Source organism: Erithacus rubecula (assembly GCF_903797595.1).
Source record: "Erithacus rubecula genome assembly, chromosome: 1".
Taxonomy (NCBI): Eukaryota; Metazoa; Chordata; class Aves; order Passeriformes; family Muscicapidae; genus Erithacus; species Erithacus rubecula.
The window spans coordinates 46,006,418-46,027,445 of record NC_136658.1 but is presented as its reverse complement, the minus strand read 5'-3'; the positions used below and the strand labels follow the sequence as shown (position 1 = coordinate 46,027,445).

The following is a 21,028-nucleotide window of genomic DNA, read 5'->3' as shown; positions in this document are numbered from 1 at the left end:
CAGAAGAGACCTCCAGCTGCCCACGTGGCTTCTTCATGATCTGGATATAATTTTAACTCTTTTTAATGCCTGGATAAGATTCTCAATCTCCTGAACCCCCCTTAATGAGAAGGAATAAAGCATGGAGTCATAGAAGTCAGTGGAATGAAGATAAACTTCCTGATGGGAAGAGATTGAAAAGATGCAACTGATGAGGAGCTGAAAATATTTTTTGTTGGGGCTATAAGGGGACGGTGACTAAACTAAAATTCCTTTAAACTGTGAAATATACTTGGGGAGGTTTGGGTGCTTGAGAAGAGGACTTTTTGCCTCACGGAAATGGAGCTCTCTGTTTCGGGACAGGAATATGAACAGAGACATTTGATAGAGAAGGAGATGAAGAGAATTTTGTTTTTCAGCAGCCTTTAAAAGTGGTGCCCCATGTGTGCATCGTAACCCATAGCACAGCTCTGGAAGGACTGTGGGAATGAGAGGAAAGTCATAATCTGCAATATTTTCCCGGGTGTATGTAGATTGTGAAGGTGAAGACACCCCCTAAACCTAAACAGGAACTTTTCTCTCTTAAGTGAACTGAAGTGATTATTTGGGTGGATAACTGACTGAAGTGTTTTCTGTATGATGATGTTAAGAAATGTGGAATTAAGTGAGGAGGAAATAATCTAGGAATCCTATTCTGAATTCTTTTTCTTTTTGTGTTATTAATAAATTTCTTCTTATACCCTTTTAAGTTTTGAGCCTGCCTTGTCGCTACTCCTAAATCCTATCTCTAAAAGAAATTAAATATATTAAAATTGGCAAAACCCAAGCCACACCGTGAGAAATGGTTTTATATTTATTGCATTTTTCTTTTAAGTGTTCCCAAAGGTGCTTTATGGTCTTTTGTTATTTGTTCTCACTGTTCCCTATGACTAGCATTGATTTAAAATATTGATTTTCTTTTCTTACTGAAAAATAATCTTTGTGTTTTCCATTTCAACATGAACCATTTGGCACGAATGCATGCTGAGGCTCCCACGTTGCCACATTATTTTGCTGTTGTTGATATTACTTTAACATATTGTAGTGTGTTAGAACTTCCTGACTACCACGAATTACTCCTACAAGCTCAGTAGGAAGCTCTCAATTCACAAATAAAGAAAAAACTGAGATCCAGTTTTCAGAAAAAAAGCCTTTAAAAGTTCTTTGAGCATGTATTTATACTTTAAAGGCACACTGTGTGTCTTATTTTTCTCTTCATATTCATTTTAGAGGCTTCTAATGATTTGGAAGTAATTTTTTCTTTTTGTCTTCCTGTCTGCAAAGATTTATAAAGTACACACTCTCATTTAAAGCTGAACTGGAAAGATTCAATTCATACCTTCCATGAAACTTTGGATGATATTACTAACACCAAGTAAAGATATCTTCAGCTTTCTCAATACACAGTTTTGTAATGAATAGAAAAATTACGAACCGTTTCCCACTGTGGCTGCTGTGGGAAACAATGAGCCAGACAGCAATTCCCTGTTCATGTTAATAGTTTGGGCAAAAATGAAATGCACAGCTGAAGATGGAATGAGGACCCAGTGTCTGGTGCATCAGCATGAATGGAAGTGGTCACTTACTAACTCTATGTGCACTTGTACTCTGACAGTAAAATCTTCAACAGATTAAAGATACTATATTCACTTTTAACCACATGTGCTTCACCTAGGAAAAATAGGTCACAAAACTATCATCTGAGAAAGCAAGTGACATTATTATTACCGCACTTTAGAGCATATGATTAGTGCCAGAAATTTACATTTTGCATCAAGAAAGGTCAGCCTTTCATGCTACGTATTATCTCAATTTGTTAAAGAATTCAGTAAAATTACAGAACTCTAGAGTAACTTGAAGGAGACAAAAAGATGAAAAGCAATATCCAAAGGCATGGAAAAAAAAACCACAGAGGGCGGAGGAGACAGCCAGAGAAGAAGGAATAGAGTGTTTTAGCAGTTTCATGATGGATATATTGAATATGAGAGAGAGACAAGAAACAAAGCAGTACTTAGGGATTTTCACTGCAGAAATAACAGAAAAGAACACAAGTGGGTTTTCTCTTCTTCTCTTTCATTGGAAGTAATTACTGGTGAACAAGAAAAGTTTGACCTTTAGTGTAACTTAGTAATCAACAGCAGAACATGTGCCTGCTCTGTCCTATTTCCTTCTTACCTACAGTGGCTTTCATTAAATTATATACGTGTATTTCTTCCAATTAACTGGGATCCTCTCTTACAGTGGAAGAAAAGTCTTCTCTTTCAGTTTGCTAAAATTAAGTTTTGATTTGAATGAGTCTATTATTTGAGTATGAGTTTATTCAGAAGAATATTACCAATTCCAAACTTCTGAGGTTGCAATTTAAAAAACCCTCACCTTTATTTTATGTCCTGTTCTCATTTGGAAACTAACTACCTAACTAATTCAGAAAGCCTACAAATTACATCCGTTTACAGAAGCTTGGACACTTCACTTAGCACTGAAACAATACTTAACATCAGCCATATTATTTTTAGTGAGGAGATTTGAGAGCAAAGTATGCCAAATTTAATGTAAAAGCAAACTGTTAGTTTTGGTGAGGTAAAAAGAATTAAAAATGAGGAGGAATGTAAGGCTCTGCAGAGAAACTAAACATGTTGGCAACAGAAGAACATACACAATATAGTTCAGCCCTATCCCATCTTGCTATCCACAGTTGTATATGGGGAGATAGTAAATACTGGATATTATGGAAAAAACTCAAAGAGACTTCCATTGTTTTCTACTTGTACATAGAATATGGGAAGAAATGGTGAAAGCGTGAAAGTGCAGTGAATAGTTTAAAGGGATGGATGCTCCAGTATCTGGTCAATTCTCAGAAAATGATTGGGGATGAGCTGCTGTTAAATATGTGCTCAATTTTAGCTTTCTGCTACTTCAGATGAGGAAGGTAAAGCTGTTATCATCCTCTGCTGTTTGCCTCCTTTTGCAGAGTTAACTTAACCAGAATAGCAGCTGCAACTGAAGGGACTGCAAGTTTATTCCTGGGAACACCTAAATTCCCTGTCTTGTCTGATAAGATAAACTGGCGTCCATTTCAGTTTATGTTAATAAAAGAAGTTATGAATTCAGATGGCTGAAATGATTGCAGTTCATTCAACTGGAGAAAGGAGGGGATAGGACAAATAAAATGTAAGTGGTAAGAACCACTATTCTTTTCTGTCATGAATTAAAAAGATAATCTCATAACACTAGAGAACCAAACATTTTACCTGTATACTTTTTTTTTTTTTTTTTTAATGCATACTGTAATTCACCATTTTTTATTGAAAGAGAACAGAAAAACAGTAAGCTTCTCAAACACCTTGAAGCTCCTCTGTTGAATCTGAGTTGGCTTGTCAGTATTCGTTTTGTATCAGGGGCCCAAAACCAGACACAGTATCTGGATTCAGGCTTACCCATGCTGAGCCACAGGACATCATTCCTTCCACACAATAACGCAGGATCCTGTTGACCTCCTCTGTTACCAGGGAAGGCTGCTGGCTCCTGTTCAGCATTCTGTCTACTGGGACTTCCAGCGCCTTTTCTGCAAAGCCCAGCCTCAGTTTATGTTGCCACAGCTGGTTCCTCCTAAAGTGCAGCCTGTCCTCAGTGAATTTAAGGTAATATCCCTGATGGTCCTTACCCCAGGCCTGCTTACTTCCCCCTGAATACCAGCTTTGCCCTTAACTGTTTCCTTCCCAATCCTGCATCATGGACAAACATGCTGCATGTGCCCCCATAGACATTAATCTACCATTTATGTAAATTTGTGAAGGATTCTTAAATTTTGAATAGGTTTGAGGCTTGTCATTTGATACATGCGAAGCAAAGAGCAACCAGAGGTCAGGCAGTGTTTTTCTACCCCAACTGAAGTAGGCTCATTCTTACAGAGAGTGGGGCTTTGCATTACTCCAAGATGGGAGAAGAAGAATGAGACTACCAGAACCTGCCCTTCAGTACTTCAGATTCCCTGTCACAAAAAAATGTCAACATGAAACATTTGGGATAGAGATGGACAGGCTGTTGCATGGGAAAGAGTCTGAATACAGACCTGCACTTACATGAGCACCAGAAAAAAAGATATGCATTATTTTTCCCGTAAAATTATTACCAAATATTCGTAGATGCCATCTGTAGAAAGGCACTAGTATGTTATCAAAAAATCAATGAATCACAGAATAGTTATGAATGGAAGGGACCTATAGAGATCATCCAGTCCAACCCCCCTGTCAAGTCAGGGTCACCTAGACAGCAACACAGGAATGTGTTCCTTGAGTTTTGAATGTCTCCAGAGACTGAGTCTCCATGACCTCCCTGGCAGCCTGAAAAACATGTATTTCACAAGTTACCTGTTTTGCCTGTGACTTAGGTTCTCAGTCAGGAATGCTACATAATTTATATTAGTTGTCCCGTGGACTTAAATTTTAAATTAGTTTTAATGCCTTTTAAGAGAAAAGAGGATGGGTGTGCTGGGGGTGCAACACAGACTTTCAACAATTACTTATAACATTTACTGTCAGAATCATATGTAGGGCAGAACTCTGGAGCCATATCCCGCATCAGTCCAATGTAGCCATTAAGACTCTGTAACATCAACATGTTTAAGAAAAGCTTAGGGTTTTATTAAAGAAACAAAAACCCTCCATTCTCTGCTGAATTCAATGCTACGTTTCTTTATCTTCATTTTCCATGTACTCCACAGTTGCCTACTGAGACAGTACTGCAGTTTTTTTTGTAGTTTGTCAGGATATATACCCTAAAACAATTGAAGAATTAAAGGACACAGAGTTTAGCTGAATTCTTTCACTCCCAAACTTACTAATAATATGTACTTTCTGCCAGAGTTAGGTTTCAAAGCTAATATACTGCCAAAATAATTCTCAGCTTACAACTCTCATAGCCATCTCTTTTGTTTTGCAGATACTCTTTGCATAAGTTGCCTGGAAGAAGGTAAGAAGCCACCTCAAATTTGCTTATAATACAGTAAATTTGACAGCCGAATATCAAGCGCATCAAGTTTTGTCAGCCAGCCTTTGTTTTTTAATCAGCAATTGTTTGGGGCTTTTTTCCCAAATAAAATCAAGGTCAGTTCCTGAGATCCAAATACACTGAAGTATCTACTTGCAGGAATTCCTAACAAAGAGAAAAGGAACATTCATGGCATAGCAGATCATCTTAAACACACAAGTTAGCATCAGCCATGGCATTTGCAAGTTCTCATTTACAATTTCTCTTAGAAATTGTTTTTATTTTCTTTCACTAAGCAAGAAATGCTTGTTTTCTAATCAGCAATCTCACCAACATTTTTATGTGCAAAACTTAAAGGCAAGCAGTTACTCACCCTAGGTAATGCAGTGGAGGAGGGAAAGGTGATGGTCAGCCACAGCATGTACATATGGCTGTAGAAATTGACTTAAGAAGTAGAAGGTTCCCTAAATAACAGCCTTTGCCAACCCACTGGGGATATATTTACACCGTGAGTTTGTCTTGTCCTGTTTTGTTCCCAAATCACAATTCCTCAGTGTGCCAGGACACCTCCCTAACTCTCAGCATCTTCTGATGGGGAGCCCACAAAAATGGAGGAAGACAGGTTGAAGAAACATACTAGGTTAAGTCTACATCTATTCTGCTCATCTGAGCTGAAGTGTTGAACAGTTTTATTCCATGCAATCAATCCTCCAACAGCCCTATATCTTCCCCATGAATCACACAACCGATGTAAACCAGGCTCAGGTCTTCATGCTACCAAAATCACTCAAGCAGGGACACTGAAATCCAGTTTCTCAGGACAGCAACAAAATATTTCCAAAGATGGAAACTCCACCATTTTCCCGGGCACCATTTTCCTTGCCAACACTTAGTCACCCTCAAAGTAAAAAACTGTTTCTTGGTATTCAGAGAGAACTTCCCATTGTTTCATGTTCTGCCCATGGCTTCTGGTCCAGTCTGTGAAAGAGTATGTTAATGCTTTTCCAGGGCACCAAGGCAGTGGAAGTTAGCTTATGTATTACATTCCTGTGTCTAAATAAATGGATAGCACAGGACAGCCCCTTCAAAATCTCTGGTCCATATCAGGGAAATATATGAGTATGAACTGCAGGAATTGTAGAGATGTCCCCAGTGCCATTAGCACCTCATGGTTGCAGTGCTTGGAACTAGACAGGTCTTTAATCTCAAATGTGTAAAATACTTCCTCCAGTTAACATGACAAGCATTTTTCTACCATAATTTACCCTGCAAGCCCACAAATCTCAGAAGAACAAGTCTTTGAAACTGGGCAGTAGATAGGGCTTGCTGTATTTAAGTATTTGCTGAGCTGTTGTTTAGATAGTTGGTACATCTATTTAGTTTATCTACATAATATTATCACCTGTTATTGCTATACCACAACCATCACACACCACCTCTGCACCCTACTAGATTCCACAGGTAGCTGAACCTATCCATGGCCATGGAAAAATGTATCTCCACACCACCTATGACCTCTGTATTCCACACTTCTGCACCCATCTTTGTCCTATAAGTAGTTAGAATGAATCTTTAAATGTGTGTATGGGACATGTAGACATATAAAAATATACATAAATAAAGTGTGCCTAAGAATAAAACTGAGAGCTGTACAAAAGAAGCTGGGTGGTGGGAAGCCACCAGTGCTGAGTATTTTAGAGGCTCCTAAGATCTGACTGCACAGGCTAGCAGACCAGCCACCTATCTGATATTGGACCAATACAAAACAAGAAAAACCAAAAAATTATGTAACTGATTTTTATAATCATTTCCATATGCCTTTTAAGAGAAACTGGATTGAAATTTATTGTAGTCATGCTTTATAGCTCACTACTGCTGAAGGAAGCAGCTATCACATTCCTAGACTGCTCCCACTAATGTTCTGGCCCCTTTTTTGTGTCAGAAAAAAACATTTATGCAGCTGCAGGGAGTATGATCAATAACAAATTCACTCCTTTCCCCCTGCCAACTTTGATTCCATTCCCTGAACAAGTGCATAAATCTGTGCCAGCTAAGGCAAGTTGTGAGGGAGAAGCAGGGCAATCAGGAAGGGTAAGACTATCTTCTTTCTGCAATTCTCACATTATGATCTGATGCAGAACAAAAAATCCATTTCTCAGAACATTTAAAAATCATTAGACCACCCTAATATATAGACCTGCAGTTAAAAAATATTACATCAAATGGAATACTCTTGTTTATTAATGCAGAGCTGTCTAATGCAGGGAAGTTCCAAATTATACAAAGCAAGTCTTACTGTTCAACTCTTATTTCTGATATCTAACAGCTGGAGTGTGCATAAGACACATAAAACATAGAACAGTAATCCTGTTTACTGCCTCCATGATGACACCACCAACTCAATACAGCTTATTTGCTGACAGAGACAATAATGCCATGAAGGATAAACTTCCTAATGAAAACTAGGAAACAGACTTAATATGGTTAATGGACTATTGGACTAATGTACACCTAATGGAGTTCATGTAGTTTAATGCCTTAAAGAGGCACTAAGGCACTGTTTCAGAGCTTCCCCTATTTCACAAAAGGATGAAGAACAAGAAGAAAACTGCTAGTTGAGTGACAAATATAAAATGTTGAATGCATGAGGTTTATGTCCACTGGAACATGATTTACTGTCTTCACATAATTCCTAAAAGGGGAAAAAAAGCAATACTGCAAAGGCAGGGCAGGTAATTCAGACGGTATCTTAATTTTCATCTGAAGTTCTTTTCACTTTGAGTTCAGCTACATTTTATCCACATACCTGAGACTGCTGCTAGAGAACACCACAAATAATGTTCTTATTGCTGTCAAAATCCAGATTTAAATTTGGGAAGACAAATTAGCTATTAAGACATATGCTATAATCAAATATATGGCAGTGGCTTGGCAAAGTAGAGATATTTGAGAATGAACAGCTTGTGGAGGGGATTGGAGGTGCTTGCCAGCTTGGGGTTCAGCAATGTACATGCTGCCAACAAGAACATGTATTTTAGCTTACATATTAAATCAAACATAACCAAAATTGCCAGAAAATGCTATAGCTGATTTGGTTTTATATTCTGAAGTTTGTTTGTTTTATCCAAAAATGACATTATTTCACTTGCAAATAAAAATTTGAGCTGCTTTTCAGTGCTCTGTTCTAAAAATGCATTAATAAAAAAATTACTTATCTTAGTCTGGATTTATTTAAACAATGATGATAGAGTTTTACAAATTAACTTATATCCAAGTAGCAATATCAAATCTGGAAGTTTCAAACATTGTATGGCTTGCTCTCTACATGGTCCTTCTCCCTTTTTTTATAAGGCTATTTCACAATGGGAACAAGAGAAATTAGGTATTTCCGTGCTTATTATGATTAGTCATGCTTCTTGGCATAGGTTATTGTATTTTGCATTTAATAAACAAGCATTTATGTTGCAAATATCCTAGGAATAGGATATATTTGTATATAAATTCTGAGAGATAGAACACAATAACTATTTTATTTTATATCTTATTTAAGATTTATATATAAATCTTAAATCTTTCTCTCATAAGCACACAAAACAGAACCTTTTCAGGAAGGATTTTTCTAATCTTCTCCCTTTGGGTGTGGTACATCTTTATTTGTTGATCTGTGGTCTGTGATTTTCAAGAACAAGTCTATACTGCAAAAAGCAATGGATTAAAAAAATATGCCTAAAACTATTGTAGCTATTTCTCAGCGTAATTTCCTTATGGCAACATTTGAGTGATGCTGGTTACACATGCTGATTTGTTAAAAAGCAATGTCATACCTGTAGACATGCGGGAGCTCTGCCTTGGGGTTTATTCACATCAACAGCTACAAGCTGCCAACCTCCAGCAGCATCTTCATGAAACATCTTGCAAGGGAAGAATGTTGTCAGAAATGTTTTATGTGGCAATAAATAAAAGTGAGATCTAATACATTCCCCTTAAGGAGCAGCATACATTTTCATGATAGCTAGTTTAAAATAACAGAGAAATGATTCTTTCTAATACTGAAAAAAGCAACATGTTTTTTTCCAACATTAATTGTCTGAATTTTACTCAGATAACATTGAACACAATGTGTTTTTACTAGTCCTAATATAGAAAACAATTCAGCTCATTTTTGACCAGCATCATTAGATGGTGGTACCTGTTCAGAATAATTTTCTTACTAAAGTAAGCTTATCCCAAGAAAATAAAAATACATTGTGACCACATAAATAAGCTTCATGGTGCATTTGGCAATAGCAGACAACCTTATCTTTTTTACTGGCAAAATTATTTTACTGCAAGAACCATTTTATTTTTGTTGCCCTGAAGCATATCAAGAACAGCTGGACAGTCTTTATATATTGTTTCACCAAGCCTACAACTACTGTAAATAGCTGAATATTTCCACACTCTAATGATGGCAATGGAAAAGGCTCTCTTGACCACATTGGTATTCACATTTTATCAATAGCTTCTGGAAGAGTAGACATAGGCATTCTGTTTTGTTGGGTTTTTTCCACAGAAATTAGGACACAAAATGATGCAGACTGCTGGACATAAGGAACAGTGAGACACCATGCCTGAAAGTGATTAACACTGTCCTTGAAAATGTCCTTGAAAGAAAATGAATGGTTCCAGCATTTTGAGTTGCCACCTGCATACACTATGTAATGAAGTGTGGCAAAGTTCCCACCTCACTCCTACCTTTTCCTTGACACCCAGCACTCAAACGAGTCACCTCAAGAACACAACCACAGGAGTGTGGTTGAAGCTTAAAAGTCATCCTGAGAGAAGTGCTCATTAGACTGGGGACAGTGTCACCCAAATATGGTTTTAATTCTTCCAAGTCTTTATTTAGCATCTCTGCACTGGGAAGAGTTGCCAATTAAGATCAGCACAGTTACTCCATTTTTTTTTTAACCATGCTTTAAAGTACAGTACTAAAGCGCTTTAGAAGAACTTCCTTTTATCCTCTTCTAGAGACACCTTCCTAGACTTCGACTCCTAGACACTCATTTACTTTTCTATAGGAATAAGTTCGGGGAACAGCTCAGTAATGTATGAAGTGGGAAAATTAAGGCATATAATTCAAGGCTATTTCATGAACAAAACACAGGTTTTAACTTTTTTCTGGTGCTTTGAACAAGAAATCCTGCAAGATATTTTCCGTCCTTCTTAATACAGAAAAAGATAAATGATTGTTGCAGTTTGGTAACTTGGACTCTCGATATCGCATTATGTCACTGACTTGAGGAACAAAGCAGCCATTTAAACCACTTGCTTGTCTGCAGCCAGCAAGCTATTCTTAATCAGTGTGATGCAGATTATATGCAACATGTTCATGTTCTTTGGCATGATGACATTATTTTGGATATTTTAAATTTCTTAATGTTGGCTGCTTTTTGTGTTTTCCTACACTGAACTCTCTGTTCCATCTTCCAGTTCAGAGTTTGTTGGATAAGTCTATATGGCTCAGGATTTGTCCTACGAACATAAAGTTCCCCAGACTAAGCATATGTCATGTAGAAAAGTCCCTTTTTTTAGGTTTTAAATCGATATCACAAAGTCTGCTTTGACAAAGACACATATAGAATAGAAATTATTGCCACAAAGTCTATTTGAGGCAAAAAAATGCAGCAACTGGCAGAAAAGGACTAGATTTGCATACGGATTACAGGAATAAAAAAAAAGAACATATAAATATTCAATAATTAATTTTGAAAACTTAAAACTTTTGGCTTAGGAAAATAAATAATCTCCAACTACATGGTTAGAAAGAAAATTCCGTCATGGGTATGTTTCTCATATCTGTCCAAGAGCTTTTTGCAGGCAGTTGGTACTAGTTCTTCTCAAAGATGGCAAACTGCACAAGCCTGGAAAAGCCTGCCTGTTTGGAACATATAATCTGATTGTTAAAATAATGAGTGAGAGAATTTAAATCTCAATGCAGTAGCTCTTCTTTTTCATACTGGGTTCTTTCCCACTACCCAACCCACCCTTCCTCCAGCTTCTTCTTACTCGTTATTTCTAGTCAGTGTCTCCCTTTCTGTGGCTGCCCCAGCTGTGAGCATGGCTCTTTCCTTGCCCCTACAACCTATTCTTCCTTGGTCTCAACGTGTCTTTCTCAGTTCCAAGACCAGCTTTCCCAAACACTTCAGCTACGTTCAGATCCCCCTTCTTCCAGCTACAGCTTTGGGATTTCAGCTCTTATTTCTTAGCATAGGAAATAGCAACTCTGACTTCAAACCCACCATTGAAATTATAAAAAAGCATTATTATACTTTGTTAAAAATAATACAAACACAGCAATAGCATATATAGTCATATAGATAACCATATTATGGTCTTCTCTATTATTCATTTCTAAGAAAGATTAGCTAGATAATGCAAACAAGAATTTAATTGTTTATGAAAATTCATCTATCAGGTTTAGAATATAGGTAGTAACATGCAAAGTCAAATATATCATATATGACAGGAATGTTTTGCTCATTATTAATTCATAAAGTAAACCAAATCTATTCCCCAAAGTATCTCAGCATTTCAAGTGCTTCACCTGAGTGGTGGCAGTTGAAGTAGTACTGCTTCTGGACCCCCACATCTGCTGGAACTGCACTCTAATTTCTGCAAATGTTTCAATGATGACTGCAATAAAAACATTCTGGAAAAAGAAAAAGAAAGAATGGCTGACACAAAGCTCAGCAAGCAGAAAAGAGAAGAAATTAATTCTAATATGATCTATGTGTCATACCAATTTAAAAATACATATTTTCCAGTACCTTAACAAGCCAGGCCAGAAAGAAAATTAAGGTGATGAAATAGAAATATGAACGCCATCGGGGAAAACTGTCGATTGCTCGGTACATAAGGAACACCCAGCCCTCCTGAGAGGCAGCTTCATAAACAGTAAATATGCTTGTGCCTGTCAGAGGAAAAAATGAAAATGTTTGGCATTAAACCTCCCTGCAAGTTTTCAGTATCAGCAAACAACAAAATTTTATCTATCCTATTTTTGTCTTTTCTAAAAAGTGTCATCTCTCCTCCTTCAAAGAGAAGATTTTCAGGTGCATTTCCACATATCTTCCTGTTGCAATTGAATATACATTGGTTCAGTATCAGATCAGACTGATTCCCTTCCCTCCCTGGAAAGACACGTATAATCCCTTAGAAGGGTTCACTGGCAGTATGTAAATGCCTCCAAAGGCAGAATTTCTCCCATCATTTGCATTAAGCAGCATCCCAGAGAAAAGACAGATTTAACAAGGATCAACACTCAGCAGGTTCAAGAAATCACTTTTAATATCAGGAACACTGAGCAAGCAGCAATACACCAAGAAGGTGCCTAGCAAGAGCAGGTAAGCATCTATAGCAAGTTATTGAACTGTTCTGAAATTCAGGTAGTAGCTGCATTAACATAAAAATGTTGCTTTATAAAAGCATTTTTAAGTTGATCTTGCTATATCACTCTGAGGGGGATGGAGAGAAGATGAAAGGAGTGTTATGAGACACCTTTTTGTGCAAAAACAATTTTTGAATAACAGCTATAACACTACTCTAATGTTTGAGTGATAATGTGCTTTAGCCAGTTTGGCCTTCCTCCTTATCTCTGCAATGAAAGCTTCAAAATATAGACTGGTTATGGCTTGTAAGTAATTCTTGTTTAAAGCAATTTTTTGTTCCAAGAAGAAACACAATTAAACTGTGAAATTAAACTGTGAAATCTCACAAACTGCTGTGAAATCACAGAATTGTCCTACAGCCACCCGCTAGCTCTGCTCCACTACTGCTTCATTTCATGGCATGTCTTCGATAAAAGAGAGGGAGCAGGAGGAGCACTGCCCTTAGCAAAATACAGCAGCTGCTAGCAACATAAAGACAGAAAGCTGTCTGATCATTTTCACAGAGAAAGGAGTGGTTCTGGACAGAAATTCCCAAGTCCAGGAGTTTCCCAGAAAATCACACCGGCCTGTAAGAAGCTCTGCGCTGTTTTTTTTTTCCTTGAATTTGCAACAAAATTATCCTTCTGTCTGCTAACGGGGATGAGATGAACCTGGAACCATTTTTGCCTCAGGGTGTCCCTTCTGCAGATAAATCTTTACTGATGAGAGGGCAGAGGAAAAATTTGAATTTTTTCTGTATAACACCTACTTTTGATAGGTGGGTGTAAAGTGGTTAAGATGGGCATGGTGGGTAGGCAAAACTGTTAGTTTTTTAGTTATTGGATTCTTTTCTTCTTACTGCATATGTTTCTCAGGACCAAGGGAAAGAAATTAAAATAAAAGGAAAGGAAAAGCATTCAAGCATAGAAAGCAAAACCCTTTCTATTTCCTTAAAAGAAAAAGTGGTCTATATCAATACTGAAATATTCATTAGTGATTACTTCACGAGTATTTTACATTTCAAAAATTCAAAAAGTAATGCTTCAATTGTCTAATAATATACTGTTGCTGAACTGATTAAATTATTGAACAAAACAGTGCTGTTGAGGACAGGCAGAGATTAAGGAAAAAAAAGGAATCTATTAAAAGTTGCTGGCTAGGAAACTGTCATTAGTCATTACCAATGGGAAAGTCACAGTGAAGATAAGTAAAATAGAGGGTATGTCATGCAAAGTATTTATAACACATCACTGAGCCATCTGCTACAGTAAAGCAATACTGTGAATGGACAAAAACACACAGTTTACCTGTGACTCTAAAGTAAAAATGTCTCTATATATAACTGGTAGAGGCATTGTTAAGGCTATTAGAAAGAAATCCCTCTTAAGAATATACATTCTTGCTTAACATATGTGACTAGAAAGTAATAAAACATTCATACTGATGTCAGGAACCATGCTGTTCACTATCTCTGGAAATCTTTTATACAGAATAAGGGATGCAGAATAAGGGATGTTGCACTATGAAATGTTTAGTCTTAAAAAAAAAAAAAGTAATTCTTAGTTAACATCTATATTTCTGAATGTTTTTACACTTCTGTTTTTTTCTGACTATTTCTTTAATCTTGGACTACATCTTCCTAAAGCCAATGAGTAAGTTATTAAAAGACTCTCCTCTCACAGCAACATACTCTGTTTTTCTCACCATGTTCAAAGCCATATGGAGGGTGAGAAAGTATGAAAATTTTAAGCAATGGTAGGATACATCCCAAAAAACCAGGCATGGGAATGCTGCCATAAATGAAGCCTAACATATGCCCCTCAGATCAAATGGCAAATTTATTGTTTTCCACAGATGTCTATATTCTATCAGTGACATAGTGTCTTTTCCTACTAGTTCAAAGGGCTTAGGTAATGACAGCTAGTGCTAAGAGTCTCGTGGTTAGGGCATATGAGAACACAGACCCCTCAGCAACAGGAATATGGGTGTCATAGGGAATGAGGACTTGCAGGGCCTGGCTATTCAATACACAACAGGCCCTTCTGCTTCACAACATGGTAATCTCTTGTCAAAGTCCTGAATCATTATTAGGATTATGATTTATGCAATATAACTGCAGGCATCAGTGAGACTTTTCAGCCATGAAAAAACTTTGAATCATGAACAGAGTTAAACACGTGGTTGTTATGACACTGCTCATCAGCTTAAGCATGTTGGCATGGGCAACTTGCTGAATTTGAGATACAAAAATATCTAGCAAATATCTACTATAATTTTCCTATTTATTTCACTAAGTGGTTAAACCTTGATGGCATTCAATATTAATTTGAGAGGAACTTCTTGACAACAAAGGAGGTAAAATAAAGTAACATGCTTTGATTTTTTTTGTGTTCTTTTTTAAACTTGTCTAATAAACTTCATTTTAATGTTATGATAAAATAATTCCTTTAAAAACAATGATAGTTTAAAAAAAAAAAAAAAGTAAAACACTTCTCAGTAGAGATTAAACCTCAAATCAACATCATAACCAATCAATCAATCTCAAATGACTAATTTTACCTAAGCAAGAAACACTTCTACCTTTGGAAATGCTTTACAGCTATAACATGATTAATATTAAAAAAAAAAGTTCAGAAAACGAAATACTTAATAAAATACAGGGAAAGAGATTGAATCTTGCTCAATTTATGTGACATTTTCACTTGCTCCATAATGTTTAGAAGAAAAGACAGCAATCAAACTGTATCTTTACTGATATTGTATGTTTAGTATATGGGGATTCAGCACCAAAATGCAGAGTGTTTATTTCTTCTTCAATACATGTGCCTTTCAGATCTAGAAGATGGGAACATTTTTCTGAAGGGGCTTGGAGAAAATAGTTGCTTTAACACCTAAATAATTGCAATGAAAGAAAATTCTAATGGTATCTATTCCTAATCAGGAAGCAAGGTAACTCCTTTTCATGGTCTATAGATGAATACAGCATGAATTAATGAATACCAGGAAAACAAAAAGAATTAGAAGAGCCAGGGAAAAAGCTGATGATTTTTCTTAAGGGAGTAAAATCACCTATCATGACAAAACTTTATCTTTTAAATAACTGGAATATAGAAGGTGTGTATTTTTATTTTTTTAAAGGGACTCAAAGTTAACAGGAAAATAGTATTATTATGCAGGGATGGTCTTTAACATACTGTATTTTATATTTATGCACATTTTGTAAATACTCAGGATTTTCTGCTTGCTTCTGTGACTCTGACACCACCATGTTCTTTGACATCATCTCTTTCTATAACTAGCCCATTCTGCAAATGGACATCATGAGAAAGGGAGTGCACTGAATGACACTGTAGTTTTATAATCGCAGAATTAAAGGAGCAGAGCTAAAGGTCACATAAAAGATTTACTGAGTCTGGAAACAGAACCCTTTCCTCCTAACTCAACGATGCATTCTTGCTTCTTGATTCAAAAGCCCATATTATCTGAGGAAGAGAATGTATGGTGCTGAAGAGTTGTCTTTCATTAATTAATATCTTTGTGCTATGTGTAGCTATTCCAAGTGAGATGCAAAAACTGAAAACTAAGTTTAGATATGTATCAACACCAGCAATTTCTGCATGTCTAATTTATGTTTACTGACTACATTGGCTTACCATATTAGGATTTTCTGTTTTCTTGTGACTGCTGTGAAGCTGCTGAGAAAGAAAATCTACAGGAGAGCCACTTAATCTAAAACAAACCCAAAAAGTTTGCTTTTTTAATTTCTCGTTTTTCTTTTTAATCAGGACATATTCAGGCAAGTAAAAATCCATGCGTTGTTATAAAAATCTTAAAGAGCTAGCCATTTCCACGTTCGAAACGCAGGGATGTCAGGCAGCGGCAGCTCCTTTCCCTTCCTTTCCAGCTGCCGCTAGATGGGGGTCGCGCTCCTCGGGCACATCTGGAACATCAGGCGGCGGCGAGCGCCCGCCCCGGAGAGCACAGGCTGCGACAGCCTCTCGCTGCGCCGGCAAAAGGATTGATTCCCCTATTCGCCGGCAAAACCAAGTCGCCTTCTGGCAGGTGATGCTGTGTCATTTCGCTCTTGTACTGCAGGCTGAAAGGCAGCCTTCCTTACCACGGCTCTGTGAGTGATTGTCCATAAAGTAATGACCTCTTCCTTAGCTATGGAATTGTTACCATGCCTGTTTCTGCCCCTGCTTATCTTCACTCATAAAATCACAAAGCTGCATATTTCTGCAGGGCGTGGGTATTTCAATTGACCAGTCAGCTTTTTATTTCTCTTAACTTTCATTATTAAGGTATTTGTAAAACACTGCATGCGATCAGGGTTTTCCAAGTGTTTTATATTATTGTATCAGTGAAAGTAGAAAGGATTAAAAATTGTCCAGAAATGCAAGGACAAAGTTGTTAACACCTCTGGGAAGCAGCTGGCGGACAGGACTGCAATCAACTAAAAGATCAAATCCTGAATGGTTTCATGGGGTTTCCTGCTTGCCCCTGAGTGAGCAATCTATTTTACTTTCCCAAACCAACTCTCACCAGTCAGTTTCCCAGCCAGCAAAAATTAGGAGAAAAAGGAAAGAAAAACCTTAAAACATGCCAATGCTCTGCTGCTCTGTTGAAACCTCAACCCCTCGTGCCATTTTCCTGTTAGTGAGCTGCTGAAAAACTGATTTACAACAGCAGAAATACCCCACACTGCCAGTCTGAACACAGTCTTTTAATCCTTTTTAATTTAGTGACTTAAATCATACAGTAATGATGTGTCACTGATTCTTCATTTTGAAAATTCATTTGCTTATGAGAAGATGAAGCTTTTATGTATAAGAAAAGACTATAAACAGAGACTGTATAGACAAAAACACCATTATGAAGATAAAGAAACATTGCAAAATGATCAATTCCATCTGATCGACAGACTTAATAATGAAAAGATAGTCAGTCAACTTTGGAAAAAAATGAACTTGTCTGCACTGTTGGCAAGTACTTTAGAAATTTTAGAAATTCAATATTCAGAAGAGTCAGCTTACCAATATGAATGCAGGCATGCTGGCCACATGTATTAACTGCACAGGGTTAAACAGGAGTGTGCTCTGGGTAAAGAAGTCCATGCTTTGTTGGACCATTAATGTCTTATGTGTGATAGTACTTAAGCTCCCTGATTTTATGCTTTAAAAAGAGAAATCTGCATCACATTTTTTTACAAGTCCAAGGTGTAAAGAAAGATGAACATTCTTCAGAATGACTTTATGCATGCTTTGTTTATGGACATTTAGCCAGAATAGCATTTATATCTGCTTTTCTTTAATAATTTTTATTACAATAGCTATAGATTCACAAATAACAAATAGGGATCCAAAATGTCAACAGAGCTCATAAGCTAACTTTATGTGCAGAAGTACTGTCTGTTTTTTCCTTTTGGCAATTACACAGCTATAGGACTAGTATACTGTCTGTCTTATAATCACTTTTGTGAGTGTGGGGAGGCAACTTCACAAATTTAGTGGCAGCTGATGAGAATCAAGTAAATGCTGAGCTGCAGCATGCACAGCTAGCTGGAAGCTGCAGCACAGTCAAGCCTCCCACCTCTCCTTCACTCTAGAGAGTATTTTTAAGGACATAACTTTTCTCAGATCTCTGGGGTCTCATCATCAACAGAATGGGCAGAGCTTCAGGCTGAAGCCTAGAAGTAGGACACTGCCAAAACTGTGCTTTTCCTTATCAAACTGCAAAAATACTCTTCAGATCTAGAAACCAAGAATACAGAAATGCCTAGGCCTTGGCTTTAAGAGAGATGAACACTGAAGATGGGCCAGCCACCACCTCAGGCTTTACAATGAAACGCCTCTGATTTAAAGTACAGTCATAGTGGATTCATGCCTTTTACAGTAAATGTTATGACAAAACTGTATAACATTAAAAAGTTCAATGAAGGAATCTCTATAATTTAATAACTTATTCCTTTGAAAATGAACTATCTTTTTATAGGACTATTACTTCTTTTAAAATATATTACATATGTCAATGCATTTATACAGTAAAAGCGGCAGCCCAGAAATAAATTTTTAAAAATTCCCCAAAATTGTTATGTTTCAAATTTAATGAACATTTTAAGGGTTATCACATTAAAGAGAAAAGTTTAAGGCAGAATTCTTAGTACAGACATTATGTCTTGGGATTGTCATTCAGTCAAATGCTGGGAATGACTATTAAAAACAAGGTAGTGATTGATTACTTTGTTAGAGAGAAAACAAAGTATGCAAATCTTCCTTGACATAAAGCATGTAAATTCAGCACTGAATTTTATACACTGTTAATCAGAACTATTCACCTGTTGCATTAGCTTTCCCAATAGTGACAGACAGAGCAATCTAATTAATTTAAGTGAAATAATGAAACAGCAAAGCTGCTTGGTCCTAAAGCTCTTTTTCAGTTTCATTTGGTTCCTCTGGGCACCACCTGTGAATTACAGGTGCTCCTCTGAAGATGTACTTGCTTTCTTAAAATGAAGAGGTCAGCCCCTTTCTCTGGAATGGATAACATTTTCAAAAGCAGTTGCACGAGATTTTACCACAATCAGTGGTAAAACTGCAGCCATCTTAAGTAAGATGCTTTTAAAAATCCCCCCAAAGAATTCTAATTTGATTTGCTTCAGCTATAGTGCATATCTGAACAAGATTTATTCTTGTATAGAAGTTTCACTAAAGGGCACCAGTAGAAAATCCCAACTACCAAGACCAGCTGAGTATTCAGTGAACAGAAATAAGACAGTAACAGCACTTAGATCAATGCATTTCTCTAAGAAAAAATAACAGACACTAAGCTGGTTAAGTAGACATTACAAAAACCGATACATGTTAGAAATCTCATTAGCCTCCATACATCTGAATAACAGCAGCAAATATAAAGTGTCAAATGCATCTTAAGAGACTAATCCAACCGAAGAGACGATAACTTCACTTCTTAAATGGAAGGAAGGAGCTCTATGATTGACTGCTTCAAGAAAACCCAAATGACACTTACTCAATGACCTGTTTATCTATTAGTAAGTACTCCCTGCTGCTTTTTACATGCCACTAGAAGGAAAATAATTCACCTACTTTGTTGCTGTGAGGGAGTGGTTTGCCCACTATCCTAATATGTGCAGTTAGAGAGAGTGTGGAGACATAGAGAAGTAGTTTATTGAGCTGACAGTGCACTGAATCCCACAGCACCTTTATGAGATAAGCATATTGTCCTGGCTCAGAGATGGCTGTATTAAGTTAGGGACTCTGAGACTCTCCCCAAGCAGTGACACAATCAATGTCTAAGATGAAACTAGCTTAAAGATTTCTGGTTTTAAAAGAGGTCAGTGACAAAAGAGAAAAGAACCTGATTTTTTTAAATTAAAAAAAAACCATACGTGGATGTCAGCAAAAAGACATCAACATCTTTTCCTTTCCTTAAGAAAACAAAATACTAACTTGAGAAGAAAACCAATTCTTGTAACATCTGACTTATTTTATTCTGGACTGTCTTAAAGAAAATGTTTGCATGACCAGAGAGCCACTGATTATCAAAAGAATTCTTGGAAGACTAGCACTAATAGACTAAAGCAGCTGGCAGGTTTATTAGGAGATGAAAGTCAAAACCTTTGGCAAGAAAAGCTGTATAAACTGCCATGTACTTCTTGGGAGAGAGAATTTCCAAAGTTTCAATACACACTGCTTAAATCTTGTTTTCAGTATTATCTGCTTCTGCAGAACTCCTTTCTGATCTTTGTGCACCACTGAAAATAATCCTACACATCCATAACAGAAATTTCTGGGATTTCTCACTGGCAAATCAATGCAGTTTTTTTTCCCTCAAATAGGCCTTTTTCTTTTTTTCTCAGCATCAAGTTTACCTACAAAGATGTTTATTCTTTGAGTAGGTGTATGTCAACCCTGTGTTTTGACTCAAGGCTGCATTAATTTCCTGTAGACCAATGGTATTTAATGTATTTTTTTCTTCAAAGCTTTTTGCTGAAGTGGAAAATGCAGCATTTTGTACTGAGACACACAAACACATGGTTTGAAATAAAAAAGGGCTGTGTATGAAAAAATAAGTTTTGGCATCGCTCAGTGAGGCAGTTTCACAAGAAACACACATCAGACCTACTCCAGGCAATTTTTTATCAAAGGATAAGCTTAAGAGACCTCATTTTCCATATGAAAATAATTTTCAGTGGGTGAAATAAAATCAGAGCTTTTAGATCTAAAGGTGCAAACAAGTGCTATGCATAAATTCAGGGCTGATTTTCTGCATGCCATTTACTTCACAGTGACTACCTCTTTGTCTACTCTTCAATTAAAACAAACAAACAAACAAACAATCAACCCTAGAAGTCTATCCACTCTCTTCACTGAAGTCAAAGGCACCTCTAAAAGCATACATAAGGATATTTACTGCTGGACATTACAAACATGTTGTTATCTCAGTCATGTGTCTGCAAATCCTATGATGGCTTGGGTAGAGATTTTGTGTTGTTACATTAGGGTCTCATGTTTTTCGTAACAAGAAACAAATCCTGATCCTAGTTTGCTAGTACATTTCTGTAATATTTTGGAGAAGAAAATTATGCTCTCAAC

General features: G+C 36.8%; 1 protein-coding gene across 5 annotated transcripts in view; it reads right to left on the bottom strand.

Annotated features, from left to right (window-relative positions):
* Nucleotides 1-21,028, bottom strand: part of NALCN (sodium leak channel, non-selective) — a 224,209-nt gene that overhangs the window by 135,804 nt on the left and 67,377 nt on the right. For all 5 annotated transcript variants that reach the window (XR_013776097.1, XM_079319725.1, XM_079319724.1 and 2 more), the window contains 3 exons: nt 11,817-11,959; nt 11,594-11,698; nt 8,832-8,918 (listed from right to left, as the gene is read on the bottom strand). Coding sequence is in view for 4 of the 5 variants with exons in the window: in XM_079319725.1 (XP_079175851.1) it covers nt 8,832-8,918; nt 11,594-11,698; nt 11,817-11,959 (335 nt within the window). In the remaining variant the exon portion in view is untranslated. The remainder of the gene's footprint in view (nt 1-8,831; nt 8,919-11,593; nt 11,699-11,816; nt 11,960-21,028) is intronic.